Genomic DNA, 15727 nt, shown 5'->3' with positions numbered 1-15727 from the left:
GAGGAGGAAGAAGCAGCAGCAGCAGGGAGGCACCAGCTGCTGCTGACTGCCCCAGCCATGGAGAACGCGCACACAAAGACTGTGGAGGAAGTTTTGGCTTATTTCGGCGTCAACGAAAGCACCGGGCTCAGCCTGGAGCAAGTCAAGAAGCAGAAGGAGAAATGGGGCTCCAACGGTAGGTGACCCGCCCCCCCCGCCGCGGGGATGCTGCCCCCGGGCCTCGGTCTCTTCCCCCTCTGCTCCTTGCCCACCCTTTTCTCTCTGTCGCTCATCCTTCCCGGGGGCCTGTTCCGAGGCCTGACGTGCGTGTATTTTGCAAAGCCGGCATCTCTTGCAGGACCCGGAATAGGAGCGAGGCAGAGAAGATGGCTGACTTGAACTCCACCTCGTGGGTTTCTTTCATACCCCGAGCTCACGGGGCTGCTTTGGGAAGGAGGATGTCACCTCCGTTTCCTTTCACCTTAACGGTGGGAAATCATCTTCCATTCTGAAATGAAGCGCTCTGAGGCTTTCGGGTTGTTTTTTTTCGTCCGCCTTGACCTTCATTTCCCCCTGCTTTTCAGTGCCTTTCTGTCCCTTATTTTACATTCTTCTCTCGAGTCGGGGCACAGAATTCAGTCGATGAGGTGTTGACTTGTTGGTTTTTTTAAATCGGCCTTCCTAGTCCCTTTTGGACTCCCATGCCGTTGTGTAAAAATGAAAAGCTACAAGAAGATTATACGATGGGGTGTTTTTTGGCTTTAACGCTGCTTTTGTGCCTCTTAAATTACTAAATCTAGTTGCAGGGAAATAAAAGAGAGTGCAGAGATAAGAAAACATCCTTAAAATGGAGGAAAGAATTTGAAATATTTTGAACCAAGTTCGGTCGTTTTGGGGTTTTTTTTGAGTGGATGTGGAGAAAAACCTTTGTCAGAAAGCGTTTTGAGCCTTTGACCCTTTGTTGTGCAGCAACAGCAGAAGTCCCACAGCTGGCTGGAGTGATGACTTGGCTGAATTATAACCCTTAGCACATTCTGACTAACCTGTGTCGTGTCTTTAAACACAAAACTATCGGGTCTCTTCAGATGCTCTGATGAAAAGAGCCACCTTAATGAGGCTTTCAGTGTGTATGTCAAATCCAAGCCAGTTGAGTTTACAATTTAGGAGCAATATCTGGTGGATTCCTTGTTATGATCTGATGTGTTTCATCGATGATTTCTTTTCTTTGACATGCTTCCTGGAAAAATCTTCAATGGACAGAGTTACCAGCTGAGGAAGGTAAGTGTGTTAATGAGATCTTCTGCTAATTCTTGTTAATAATTTATATATTTTTAATGTGCATAACTAAATTGCTTTGTTACATATTGCAGGAAAAACCTTACTCGAGCTTGTGATTGAACAATTTGAAGACTTACTAGTTAGAATTTTGTTGCTGGCAGCTTGCATATCTTTTGTAAGTATTAATATTTTATTTCATAGACCGCTGTCTTGCAGCATGACAGATGTTCCAGTCTATAAGAAGTGTACATGCTGAGGTTACTCTCCTTCTCCAAAGGCAGAAATATAGATGTAAAGGAAATTGCTATCTCCTAAGTTAGTGGCCATGTGAAGAGGGTTACTGTGTGCTAGAAAAAAATTTCAGGGAGTCTTTCACTGCATGAGTCATAAGTACATAACTACACATACAGGTATTTTAAAGTGCTTCTTATTCAGCCCAGTTTGCTTATTTGAGGTGGGATTTCCCAATGCTTTTGTTGGCTTTAAAAGCTAACCTTGAGTCAGTAAGTGTTTAACTGGACATTCTTCTTGCCTTTGAGTTAATCGTTATCAAGCTCAATGTATAATCATTGGAAGACATTTTTGGATGCAATGCAGACTGTAAATAGAATTTACATGGCGAATATTCCAGTTGCCTTCCCTTCCTGATAATAGCAAGGTGACAGTTGTTGCTTTTGACAGTGACAAGAATGATGACGGCTGTGATGGCACCGTTGTTGACCAAATTTGGTAACTGACCTTTGGGTAGTCTAGTCATTAAATGGACATCTTGCTTTGCATACAGGATTAGAAGAGCAAGACCACTTTTAACTTAACTATTTTTTTTTTAAGTAGGTTTAGGTAATCTTCTACATAATGTGTAAAGGGTATGTGTTTGCTGGAGACCTGAGCAAAGGCTGAGTATAGAAGAAAGATGAAGTCTCTTTGTCTTGGAGCTGGACAACAGAAATAAAAGTGGGCAGAATATTAAGTTGTTTAGGTAGGAGGAAAAGTTTATAGCAGACTTTGCCCTGGAGTTGTAATTAACTCCTTTAAAGAAAAACAACCAATGCTGCAGCTCTTGGGGGGAGTGGAAGTTGTGGTGACTCTTTAGCTAAGGGCCAGGTAATTAGGATGGGCAGAGGAGAATGTACTTTGAAGCTGTTTGGTTGATGGGGGAAGGGTTGTGGCTGCTACAGTATTATATACTGTGTTGCTGATACTTCACCAAGAGAGGCTTCAGTTGTCCCCACACTGGCACCTTCAAAGTGCTTTGGGTTTTGGTATGCATAGACTGTTTCCAACTGAGCAGTGATGGGTGGCATCATCTTGACCACACAGACGTGCCTTACTGGCTCTTCTGTTTCCTGGGGAGGCAATCAGACTGACTAGAAAATTGAATAAACAGGTCATTCAAAAACTTTTTTTTTTTTCTCCCCTCCAGAGGGTGAGAAAGGGGATGTATTTTTGTTCCTGAAAAGTCAGGAGCGTTTAATCTCAGGAGATTAATGACAGAAGTTTGTTAGCCTTCCGTGCCAAGGCACACTATTTTTAATTTTATGATGAAGTAAGGGAAAAATAAGATTCACCAACATTTAAGCTTTCATTGCTGAATCTGACTAGGTATGATACTAGGCTGACAGAGGTCATATAATACACACTGCCAAGCCCTCTTTGAAAACTTGATCAGTAACTTAATTCATTTTCTTTTTTCAGTATGCTCAATTTTCCTGCCTAATTAAGAAGAGACTAGTTTTAATGGAGTGTGGGATAAATCTGGGTTCTCTGCTTCTGTGCAACTCCATGGTACATGACCTTGGGCTACTGCACTGCCTTTTCTGTCTCCTGTTTAAGTGTTACAGATACTCAGTATAAATTGATATTAGTGGTGAATATTTTATCTTTTGATGAAATGTAAAAAAATTAGTTATATTGTAATTTTGGTACTTTTACAACACTTCTCTGTGTATGTTTCTGACTTTTTCCCTGTTAAGAAGGTGATAATCTGTTGTCTGTTTTTCTTTGGTTTTAACACTTTTCCTTGTTGAAAGCCTATTAGAGACTTTTGTACTATCAGTAAAGAGCTGCTGAATATGTTGATACAAAGACTGTATTGCTGGTAAAATTGGATGTGATCAACATCTAAATTCTGATATTCCTGGAAATGTTTGGATAGAGTACATGGCTGTGTTAGGCTTGTGGTCAGTGGTTGTTCCATGAGAAAACATTACATTAAAAACTAGGTTTTGCAGTTGAGATTACAAATTATGCAAAGTCATTCTTCCGATAGAACAACTAAATGCTAGAGCTTAACTTCAGGGTGTTTAATTATACTGTCTTTTATGAACCTTAGAAATTCAGATTTTCTGTTTGTCCTGTCACAAGGCGTGCAGAACTCCCAGTACCTTAGAGATCTTGAAATGGATAATTAGACTTAAAATGGAGTCAGTTAAATTTGCGTTGGTTTTGGATGTTGAGTAATACTATTGAGAGTGGCTCTTTAATGAGTCAAGACTTCTGACTTTCTTGGGAGCAATGTCAGATCCCACAGAATCATACTGTGAAACTTAGAACAGTGCTGATTCTCACTTCAGTGACTGCCTGTTACTGTGATTTATTGTTTGATGGACCGCAAACTGTAGCACTTGAGTAGAAAATAGGACATTGTATAGCAGAGCAACAGAAGTGAGGCTGCATAGCAGCTCTTGTTGGAAATAACTTCCAACTGAAGACTTTTAGACCTGGTGTATGTCCTAAAGGGAATTTTCATCAAGATGCTTAAATAGATAGTTTGCTTTGAATGACAAGGGATGAGAAAAGTGTTTCGAGTTTCTAGTGGCAGGGCCGAGTGTTGGAATTGGGCATGAATATATAGCACTGCCTTAACTTTTTTTAAGGATTTTTTTGTTGTTGTTGTTAGTGTGTCACTGAAAACTTGCTCTAATTTGAATTTGGTGTTTCTGACAATTAAATGGAGTATGTACTTCATGCTAGTGGCAGCAGATTCATGATGTGTGCTTTCAGGAAAGGCATAGGGGCTGCTAGGGCAGTGAGTGTATCTGTGTTCTTCAGCTGTGCATCATCAGTCAATAAAACCACGTTGAAGTTTTAGGTATGAGAGGTGATTTGGAGATATATAGATGATTGCTTTGTGCTGTGGAAGTTTTTTCTGGTGCTTGTTTTGTGAACATCAATCATATTAGATTCTTACTGTTGTGACTGACTTCACAGAGACAGCCATGGTTCACATTGAAATCTGCAGTAGATGTGCAGAAACATCCCCTCTTACAGACAATGTGAACTTCTGTGTTCAAAGTGCCTTTTGTGTCCTCTCAGCCTCCCCTGTCAGGTATGTGTCAGTAAAATAAATCAGACAGCAGCTGAACCTGTGTCACTGCCGCTGATTGCGTGGGGTCATATGCTGCGTGTTTGTTATAGCTGTAGATACTATGTCCTACATTCCAGGCTGTTACAGATGTGCCTAGTTAGTAGCAGCTTAAACTCGGTGTTTCTTAAGTACTTTTATTGTTTTAAGTTTGGCTTTTGAAGAGAAACAATGTAAATAGGCTCTGATGGTGAGTAAATGGATCTAGGTATAGGATTGGACCTTGTCTCAGTGTTCTGTCCACTGTGAAGCCTATAGAGAAATAAACTTGTAGAGTGTATCTCAGCAGTTCAGCAGCCTTTGTAGCCTGACTTTCTAGGTGTAGAGGATGTTTAATTTTCCATGAACTGTGGCTTTTTATTCTGCTATTTGTGTAGCATGTACTCAGATCTACAGTGTTTACATAAAAGAGCAGCTTTCTTTGCTGTATAAAGGATTGTGACAAGTTGCAGGATGTTAACTGTGAATCTGATGTAGGGTAATTATTTAGTAAAGTATCTAAGCTTTAAGCAGTGATGTATGGTTAACCATGCAAGCTTATCTTTGCATCACACTGAATTTTCTTATACAAGTTGCAGTGTAGACTATAAACTACTGAAAACAATCTTAAGTATTAATACAGCATCATAAGATATTTCTCCTCCCCCATTATTTGATTCCTATGCTGACTTAGAGGTCAATGTTCTGGGGATGTTTTCTGATAGTGGATATCCATGCTTAGACTAAAACAATATATTGTGATTTATTTCAGAGATTATTATAGCCTGTAAGTTAGTGCAAGTATAGCCTCGTCTGTGTTAAAAGGTGAACAAAGCTATTCCTGGAGAAAGTAAGATGTGCCAGTAAACATTGCAAGTTTGCCTTGAAATCACCCCAAAAGCTACCTGTTGAGGTCAGTAGCAGTGAGTATGTGGCACAAGATAAGGGCTGCTGTAGAACATTACACTGGCACCCGAGATACTGATGGCTAGGGGTGATAAAGCTGTAAGAAGCAATTGTGATTCCAGTTTACTTTGTAGAAATCAAACCATGGGTGCTGTGTATCCGTTCTTTTTTCCTTACTACTGCACTAAACACAGGAATGTGTTTATTTTCAGAAATACAGAGTAGTATATATGACGGGTGCTTACAGTCTAACATGTGAAATTCTTAATTTTGTATTGCTATATGTGGTCAAGATCTGTTTAGGTCCTGCCCATTCCCCCTAGGTAACAAATAATAATAATAAAAAAAGTTCTACTGAATAATGGAACAAAAGTGGGGGATGTTTTTCTTTAGTATTTCCTGGTGTACAGTATAACTGACATGAAACAAGTATCAGAACTACTAAAATAGTTTGCATCTGCTTAATTTTAAGCTAATTTGTATTGAAAAGAAAAATCCCTAAAGGAGGGTTTTTTGAGCAGCAGTTAATACTCTGTCCAAAATATACTAAATCTTAGTTTGTAGTATCCTGTGAAAAGAAAACTCTCTTAAAAGTACGTAGTTTGGCATGACCTGCTTTAATTAGGCCAGGACCTCTTTTTGTTAGGATCAAACCTTACTCTCCCAGCTTGCCTCTTAAGTTTCCATTGTCAAAATGAAAAACAAACAAAAAGCCTTGCTAGGTTGCTGACAACAAACTGTTTGCTTTTCCTCTGTTAGTGGTAAGTGGGTACAGCCTGCTGGGCAACAGAACTCTATCTTGAAACTTCCATTCTTCATTCTAATTCTGGTTTTGTTACTTAATGATTAACAGTCACCTGAGACAACTTGCCTCCATAACTCATCTGACAATACAGATACTGAACTTGGAGAGCTGCAAAAAGCTGTAAGGACACTTGTGTTCTTCTAGCTGTTTTCATCAGTAGTCATTTCATTGCTGGATGACTTCTGCCTTGCACCTCTGCCTCCTTTTTACAAATAACCAGGAAAACTAAGTGCATTTTGCCTGTCATTGTGTATTTTTGGGTTTACTGTCCTGCAGGTCCACCCTGTTAAGCTTTGATTAAAATAGGCTTCTGCAAGCCATAGCTCCAGCAGCCCTAAAGCAAACATAAACATGCTGAATGAAAGTTGTCCTTTAAGCTGCTTTTGTGAGTTGTTGACATAGGACTTTTGTGTCTTGCTATTCATTGCCCTTATATTTTCAGACTTGCATTTCTCTTGAGCAATTATCTTACTCCTTTATTTTTTTTTCCCCTGCTCTTTTAAGAAGCTTAAATACGTGGTAACTTTACTTATTGACCATACTGCCTGAACAGTACATTGGAGATCAATGACCTGGAAATTAAGCTGTTCTACATGTGAGTCTTAAAACGATTAGGGCTGAAATATGGTGGGGCCCTTTTGAGTTGTAGTCAAATAAAAGATCTCTCATTGTAAACCTCTCCAGGGTCTTAAAAGTGTACTAGTTGAAACTTTTGACAAGGACTCAATGCCTTGGATGCCTGGTTAAATGTTGTATTCTTTGTCATACTTTTAACTATGGTTTTGTTTTTGCTTCAGCCTACTGATGAGTTACAGCAATGTTTGTATATGACAAGTATCCTAAATGCAGTGTCAATGTAGCTGTGATCTGCTTTTAAAAGCCCAGGAACTCTCAATGTATTTTTATATTTATATATCTATATTTACTCAAATAACTTGCAGAGCTGGAGCTTGGATCATTCTGCTGTTAGTAACTGTGTAGCAACTTTCTTTGGGAGAAATGTCTGTTGCCAGTTTCCAGGTTGATCTGGTCACAGATTAACACAGATTGGTGGTTTTTTTGCAAAATCTATCTGGAGTGAAGATCTGAAGCATCAGATCTGTACTGTCAAGGTTTCTCATCTGAATTAGTCTGCTTTTTTTTTTTTTTAATAATAATTTACTGAAATAAAAGATCCTTTGAAAACTTAATTTTGGTTCTTGTAGCTACTTTCCCTGCCTCCTAAAGTTGCAGGCTTTCTCAATGTTACTTTACAACACACGCAGTCTTCAGTCTGAAAAGATGATGGTTCAGGATTGTGTAAAACAAATGTGCTATTTCAGTTAACCTTGTGGCTGCCTGTTCTGTTCAGAACATCACACAGTGTTTTAATTTACTTGCTTTGTTGGAAACAAAATGGGCTCTACAGAATTTCAGTAAAGAAAGGGAGTTGAAGGGACAGATACTGAACAAATACTAAACAGCTTTTCTGATGTCAGCCAGTGACTTGCTATATGCTAAGAAAACTGGGAATGTGCCATTAGCCATTTCTGTAGCTCCACTGGAGGCAGCAGTACTGGTGCAGAGTAAAAGCTGTCTGTGAGATAAGGTTAGTGTGTGGAGTGAAGACTGCAGCGTGGGCTGTTGACTGCTCCAGCAGGACAAATGGCAGAAGTTGTTCCTGGGGACTGGAGATCAGAGGTGTGGGAGGAGGGAAGAAATACCAAGATGCAGAAGCCATAACAGATCCTAGCTAAATTCCTTCTCCAAAGGGATTACACAGACCCTCAAAACATCATGTTGCCAGTTGGAATGTTTCAGTTCTATTAATCGTAACCTGGATCTTACAAGTTTAGCTTTCTGTAATAAAATTTGTTGTTGCATTGAATTTGTTTGACAGTCCATTTTCTGCTTGAGACTTTCATGCTGCTGCTCCTTCCTTTTAACATCCTGGAGTGTTTCACAATTGAGCAATAGCTCTGAGCAGCACGTTGGGGGAATTGTGGCACTTGCTTTAGTAACGGTTTGCTCGCTGCAGTCTTCTAGTGATTCAGAGTCCTGTTGCCTGACTACCAGCCCTAATTATCTTAACACGTTCCTATTTACTGTCACATTCCAGGCTTCCTGTTGCTCAACATGATGAAAATGCTCTTCCTCTCTGGTCATGTTAGTTTGACTTTTCTTCAGTAGCTACAGAACTTGATAGAGGCCCTGACAAATAGCCATTCCAGTCAAGTGAATGGCATAAGTCTTAATACCAGAGTGTAATTCTGAAGCAAATAAGTTAAAATAAAATCTGTGTGGAGCCTTTTATGCAAGTCCTCAAGTTGCTTTACTTTTAAAAATCCAGTTTTGTTTTTATCTACTACTCAGCCCAGAATTCAGTTTCATATGTAGCTATACAATTCTCTTAGATACTTCAGTAAGACCCAACTTGTATTTAAATACATGCAGATGCTTTTTTTTTTTTTTTTTTTTTACTCACCAAAAACTTGTAAAGCTGTTTCATCTGTGTGACTAAGTTACTGATAAAAGACAACTTGGTTAAGATTCAGATTCTGGCAAAGTTTTAGCATTATAAATAATCAAACTAGTCAGTCTTCATCCTGTTAGACAGTAATGAAATTGTTTTGAAACTTTTCACTGCCATCTATAACTGTTGTCACAACTTCTGCTTTCATTTTTGAAGCAAAAGTAGCAATGTTTCCCGAGTAAATAGCTTGCTCCTTTAAAAGGAGAATAGCCTTGGAAATGAACTTTGTACTACTTCAGTAAAGATTCTTTTTCTCCTTTTCCTTTGCGTGTTGCCAACTCATTCATGAACTGCAAAACTACGTTTTGGAAGACCAAGGGGTTTCAAAAATTGTTCAAGTCTAAGCAGCTCAACCTCAAGCTGGAATTTTCTGGATGTTAAGTTTGCAAGGTGTCTGTGTAAATCAGTAATTTAAAAAATTGTTTCTTTTGCAGGTCCTGGCCTGGTTTGAAGAAGGTGAAGAAACAATCACAGCATTTGTAGAGCCTTTTGTAATCTTACTTATATTAGTAGCCAATGCAATTGTGGGAGTGTGGCAGGTATGCAGCTATTTTTACAGCATCAAATCAAAAGTGTTTTGGGTTGGTTTTTTTTTGTCTAAGAGGCAAGACTGTGCAATGTAGTGTCAGGTGCTTCATACAATGCAAGTAATGAGTGTTGCTAGCTCTAGATTCCCAAGAGTCAGCATATTGTAAAACTTCTGGACAGAAAGTGTTGACTTCAAGATAAAATTAAAGCTTCAGAAGTATTGCCAAAAAGGCCAAGTGCCCATCAGTGTGTTTGGCCACACACTAGTGAACATATAAACCTGTACAGTCCAGAATGAAGACCTGAATTCAGGAAATAAATTAAATTTTGCAAAGTAAAGAAGTAATTGGATCAAATTGGGGAAAAAGGGAGTTTTGGCCCAATTAAGGAGCAAAGGCTAGAACACTTGTTAATCTAGTTTCTTGTTGTTTCTTCTTGAGAGAAGTGCTATGCTTTAGTACATTTATTAATACATCTAATTTATCTAAAGACTGCCTGCCTGTCAAAAGGCAGAAGTTTCATCTGAAAACAACATCTAAATACCATGACATTTTTCCTACATTATCAGCTGTGAGATTAATTGGATACTTATTATAAATCATACTGGCAGTAACATTCCAACACTTCTTGAGCATGCCAAGAAAAGAAAAATGTTTCCTATAACTTCAGTTTACTAATCTGATCACTTCAGACAGAGCATGGTTTTTTCAGTTTGCTTTTCTGCAGATAAAAAGTATTGTAAGATTTTTAGGGTAACTAAGTTGTTTGCAAGATGTTTTTTATTTTTCAAGGGTGATGTTAAAGTGATGTAATTAGCAGTTAGATTTTGTGCTCTGGAAAAAAAAACAAAAAACAAACAAAAAACCCAAAACTGTCCAAAATAACAGAAATTAAGGCAGGAGCCCTATTATCAGGTTAAAACATGTTAAAGAGGAGCCTACAAACTGGCAGCCACCAGAATGGGCATTGAGTGGCATTGCTACTGTGCTCACTTTTTGTGCTAGCAGAAGTAAGCTGGTTGAACACTGACCCTTAAAAATTCACTTTTTAGCAGTATCCAGCTTTCTGTGCAACTGCTAGAGCTGGTGTGGAGCAAAGAGGTGTAATGTCAGTCGAGAGGTAATAGCATTGTCCCCTTAAGTGTCGTTTTCTAATCAGGTCTTCACAAAGCAGTCGTGCAAGAATTAATCTTTAACTTGAGACTTTGAACTAGAATTCTGCGTATAGTAATTGTGGGTATGAAATGTAAAGTTATCTGTATATCCTGGGGTTTTTCTTGTGTAGTTGTGTGCCCTGTTGTAGGAAATTAGGGTTTTTCAGGTGGTTAGTGTGCAGAGGATACCCATGTACACATCTACACGCAGTGATTGAATTGTGAAACAGAGTTGCTGTACAGGTGAAATGACTCATTTCCTTGTTTTAAGGGGCATGGAAAATTAAGTCACAGTACACAGTCCCCACCCATAAATGTATCTGTTTCTACAGGTACTAGATGTGAGCGGTTGAGTCATTGCCTTAGCTCTGCTCTCCTCAACATTTCCTCTCATGCTCTTTTCCCAAAGTGCCATTTGCTAGAACTTCAGGGGTTTGTGAGACAGTCTTTAACTACCATAACTTCAAGTAAACTGGGAACAAAAGGATAGGGCCTAACACACTGAACTTGTTTAATTCTTTCTGATTTCTCCATTTTGAAAGAAAATTTTTTGTTTAATCTTTGGTTTGTGGGATTGTCTTTTTGTACCTTCAAGGTTTTGCCTAAAATTAACTCTTAGGTAATTCACAGAAAAGCAGTATCAGCATTATTGTGCTGAGGGTAAGAATTTACCTGATGGAATATGAGGTTAGTACTCATAGCTTTGTAGGTCTGCACTGCCGTCTTTGCACTGCCTGGCACTGAGCTGTGCATGTAAACATTAATCTTTCAAGGTATTTTTGGTAATGCTGGTTTTCAGCTGTGATATGTGGAAGTACCTAGTACCTCAGTCTTTGAATTTCTGAAGATTTGGTGTGTTTCAAACACACACCAGCCTTCCAGGTAATAAAAACTGTGTGCACCCTTACCATGATCTATAATCATCAGGACTATGTGATGTTTGTAGTCGTCAATAGTCCAGAAAATGGAAAATAAGTTACTTCTCAAAGAGCTAGAGAAGGAGAACTGATAAGCTGTTTGTTGTCCTTTATCTGGGTGGCATCATGATGTTGATAGCAATCTTTGGTAGTGCTTAGCTGAGAGAACTGTACTAGAGATAAGAAAACTGTTGTGCTAATGTTAGTGGAAATAAAAAGGTAATCACATGTGGGAATTCATCTATGTTTGTAACCTGTCCTGAGACTCTGGGGAACTTTCTAGTCTGCCTGCTTTAATTTCACTTTAGTGTGACTTGATTTGCTGAAACAAAGTAAACAATATGCTGTTTGAGGTTTGTCTTAACTTGACCCTTTGTTTCTATCTGTCAAATTTGGAGTGCTAGTGCACTCCAGAGTGAGTCTAAGCTGCTCCAGCTGGTAAGGGACAGCTGAGACTATCCATGAGTCTTAATTCTCCTTGGTGCTTTTTTAATTGAATGTCAAAAAAAATTGGAACTCAAGACTTTGTTTGGCCTCCCTGTGACAAGGCACAATGGATATTCTTGATGGGAAAGGCTGCAAGGTTATAATAAACAACTTACAGGTTCTAAATGCTCACTAATACCTGAATTATGTTGTAATGATTTCCAATCAGCAACCTCATAAGGGAAGGGGCCATGTAATTTTCTGTATCAATAAATGTTGCTGAGCTGAGTAAATAGTATTAATATGATAATGCATTTGAAAAATCAGATCTGACAGGCATATTTTTCTTTGTGGGCCTGGAAAATTATACATTTTTTGCTGTCTTTTAGGAAAGAAATGCTGAAAATGCTATTGAAGCTCTTAAAGAATACGAACCAGAAATGGGCAAAGTGTATCGACAAGACCGAAAAAGTGTACAGAGGATTAAAGCAAGAGACATTGTCCCAGGTGATATTGTAGAAGTGGCAGGTAAGACTCATTTATGCATTCACATATTAGCATGTTATTGTAAAATTGTGGTGGGGGCTTCCTCTTAATCATTTGAGGCCCTGGGGAGAGTTTTCAAAGATGCCTAAGTATATGCTTCACTTATGAGCAATCTTGCTGCTCTTCATCTGTAATTACCTTAAATGTGCATTTGCACTGAGGGGATTGTTTTTCAAATTGCTTTTTAGTTTAATTGGTAGGTCTAAAAGCAAAGCATCTTAATTGGAGTACAGGTTTTAACACTTGTCACAACTCTAAAATTTTGTTTTCCAAAGTCTGGTTTTAATGTCTTGTAACTTGTCTGTTTTCTCTCACAAAATACTCATTTCCTTGCTCTTAAAAGTGTTGTTTCCTTAGGTTCTGGAATGCAGATATTTATTTATTTTTGTCACGTGCTGTTCTTTAGCTAAGGGAAGATAATTTCATCTGAAGTTTATTGTCTCATCTCTTTGACTTGTAGCAGCAGTGCCTTTCAACTTTTCTTTACAAATATCTTCCTCTGTCCTCTCAGCTAGTATGACTGGCATGTGATAATAATTGTTATCTTTCATAATTATTTGTTGATTCTTTTGCCTATTGCTGTAAAGGAGAGCACAAAGAGAGAGCTCCACAAAGTCGAGCTTCTTATTTCTCTGGTGTAAGCACTTCAAGAACCAGTCTTATAAGATTGGAGTTTTACATCAAGCTTTCTAATGACTTAGATTAGATAACTTAGATTGGTGTATCTTTATTTGGAAGGAGCTGCAAACCAAAAGTGTTGTATACTTACAGCTAGAACTCCTTCATTTGGGTTCTAATGCCATACCAATAATTTTCTCTAAACTGGATTTATCACTGACTTTAATGTTTCCAGTTCCTTCCCAGGTAAAACTAGTTGGTTCTTGTTAAGTGTCAGGAGTGAGTGTGCACTCATACTTTGTAGGTCATTATCAGCTGTTAACTGAGTGATCATTTGGGAACAATTTAGGGTGTACATCAACGTTATTTTCCACTAGTGTCACTTTGCTGTTAGAAGTGGTAGCAGGCTCAAGAGGAGATAAATATGTACCCTTAAACTCGACTATCCTTCTATTTTCATTAGCAGGCAGAGAGAGTCTGCACTCAAAATGAAGTTGGTGTTGGCTGCCCGCCCAGCTTTCATTCTTTGGGAAACTTTAACATTTGCTGAGCCCTGTCTCCAGCCCCTGTTTTGTGCATAGGATGATTCAGCTGCAGCAGCCTTGGGTGGGGTAATGCAGATTGTGAATCTCATGAAGGCCAAGGCAAGGTTTCCTCTTAGCATCTGTTGGTGAAGAACAAGTACAAAGTGCTGACAGCAGAAATAAAGGGTGAATTATGATACCTTGTCACTTACTCTGCTGTTTTGACTCACTGTTACTGCACTGAACAGTCAAATCAGTGACTCTGCAATGAGATTTTGTTCAAGCAGCTGAGGTTTTCTGCATCCTTTTCAAGCAACCTGAAGTGCAGGAATTACAGATTTTTCAGTAGATGCGTAATCCAAATCTTTATGCTGTTTTTAAGTGTCAGCAGTAGTTTTGGAAGCAGTTTATATTATGGGAATATGTTGGAGTTGTGGTTTTAGGTACTTTAAAGCAGTATTGGTAGAATTGCAAGTTGTTGATTGTTTTTTGTACTGGTTTGGGCCATCTCACTAAAGAAAAATGTTGAATTTTGCTACTTTGCCAGCTGTCTAGAGCACAGCTTGCTTCTTTCATTTCAGAAGAGGTAGAGATTGCATTTTCATCTTACAGAAGAAGCTAAAGTTGTATGTCAAACACCTGAGGGCTATGTAGGCTTTTACTTATCTTGCTGTATTTTGTCAGTATCAATAAAATCAGTTACTTGTGCCCTAAGACATCTCTTTAAAAAGCCTGTGTCTGAAGGAAAGAAATGAATTGGAAATAAACCTCTGACTAGTACACCTGGAACAGTAGGCTGTCTTTAACAAACATGGTATCCTATTTTTCGTAGGATCACAATTGCATTATTTTAAAATCTGCTTGTGGAGCAGTGGTAGTCCAAATATGTAGGACTGATATTTTGTTTTTTAAAAAGGACAAGCTTATTCTCATGTAGAGAAACAAATTATCTAACTTGTATGACTGCCCTTTAACATAGGTGGTCCATCTTGCTGACTGTAGAAGCCCATGCTGGTTAAAATACTCAAACTGGTGGGTCAAAATCTCAAGCTAATCTTAAGCACTCATCATATTTTTCTTATTTTGGCAAATATAATCAACTGCAGCTCCAAGTGAAGGTAGCTAAGTGTAAGTCATGTGGATGTCTAATACAGAAATAAGTGTTTAAGTGTAGTATGAACTCTGATACTGAAATAAATAATGAATTAAAACTTGTAGATAGACAATGATTAAGTTTGAGTTGTAATCAAACTCGGAAAAGCTGCTGAGCAAGTAGAGAAGAGCAATACACCGTGTCCCAGTGTTGGTGTCAAGACCTGGAGGTGAGAGAGACTGTGTGCATGCCTGGGCCTCAAGTGTAGGAGCACTGCGATGGCCTTTGACATGGTGTTTGCAAAAAGATGACCATGTAGGGAAGTGACAGAGCCCTTCATGCTGGGATACATATCTGGGTATGGAATTCTAGGCAAAGTGCCAATGACATTTGTGTGTCCAGGCAAATATCTCTCAACTGAGTGGCACAAATAACCAGGTGATGGTTTCTCCCCTATGCTGATACCTAATTTTGAATGACTTTCTACAGGTCTTCCATTACGAAATAGTTGTATTTACTGCTCTATCAGCTTTGTTAATTTCAAGTAGCTATTTGTAGGTCTGACACAGAGATAACTTTTATTGTAGGCATTGGTAGATTGGCATTGCAGTTTGAGGAAAGGAGGGAAATTATTTGCCTCTACATTACAAGAGGTCCCTGAGAATAAGTAGCATTGAACCATTTCCTAAATCATTTGTTGTTTTCAGTAGTTTGGAACCCATTTAAGATAACCTGGTTGACTTAGCATAACCCAAAGGCAGTGTGGAATAATAGTTTATACTATTACTTTTTATTCTGGCTCCTTAGGCTAGAGTTTTGACTGCTCAAGTGGTAGATAACCTCCTGTCTTGTGTCCCTTGAGGATCAGTGTGCATGTAGGAACTGGAGAATGCTTGATGAGCAATTACTCATGCTGAGTAGCCAACAAATTTGACATCAATGCTGCACTAAAACTTTGCAGGTGTACCAGCAGACACTGTAGTTCAGGTTTGCTCTGAGACTACACAGACATGAATTTCCGAACTGTATGTGGTAGGAAGACTTTCTTCCATGTCTGCTTAAGCAGAGGTGGTGGAAAAGATGCTGTACAATCAGCAGA

At 38.7% G+C, this 15727-nt stretch overlaps 1 protein-coding gene across 1 annotated transcript in view; it reads left to right on the top strand.

Moving 5' to 3' along the window:
• The first annotated feature begins 32 nt into the window (after window positions 1-32).
• The window catches only part of ATP2A2 (ATPase, Ca++ transporting, cardiac muscle, slow twitch 2), a 46385-nt gene continuing 30690 nt past the window's right edge, over window positions 33-15727 (top strand). Inside the window, exons 1-5 of the mRNA XM_009998400.1 lie at window positions 33-175; window positions 1240-1257; window positions 1350-1432; window positions 9258-9362; window positions 12237-12375. Of these exons, the coding sequence (XP_009996702.1) occupies window positions 58-175; window positions 1240-1257; window positions 1350-1432; window positions 9258-9362; window positions 12237-12375 (463 nt within the window). The 5' untranslated portion in view covers window positions 33-57. The remainder of the gene's footprint in view (window positions 176-1239; window positions 1258-1349; window positions 1433-9257; window positions 9363-12236; window positions 12376-15727) is intronic.

The sequence above is a fragment of the Chaetura pelagica genome, unplaced genomic scaffold, assembly GCF_000747805.2.
Source record: "Chaetura pelagica isolate M959 unplaced genomic scaffold, ChaPel_1.0 scaffold585, whole genome shotgun sequence".
In the NCBI taxonomy this organism is placed as follows: Eukaryota; Metazoa; Chordata; class Aves; order Apodiformes; family Apodidae; genus Chaetura; species Chaetura pelagica.
Note: the sequence above shows the minus strand (reverse complement) of the source record. Positions and strands in the feature narration are given on the sequence as shown.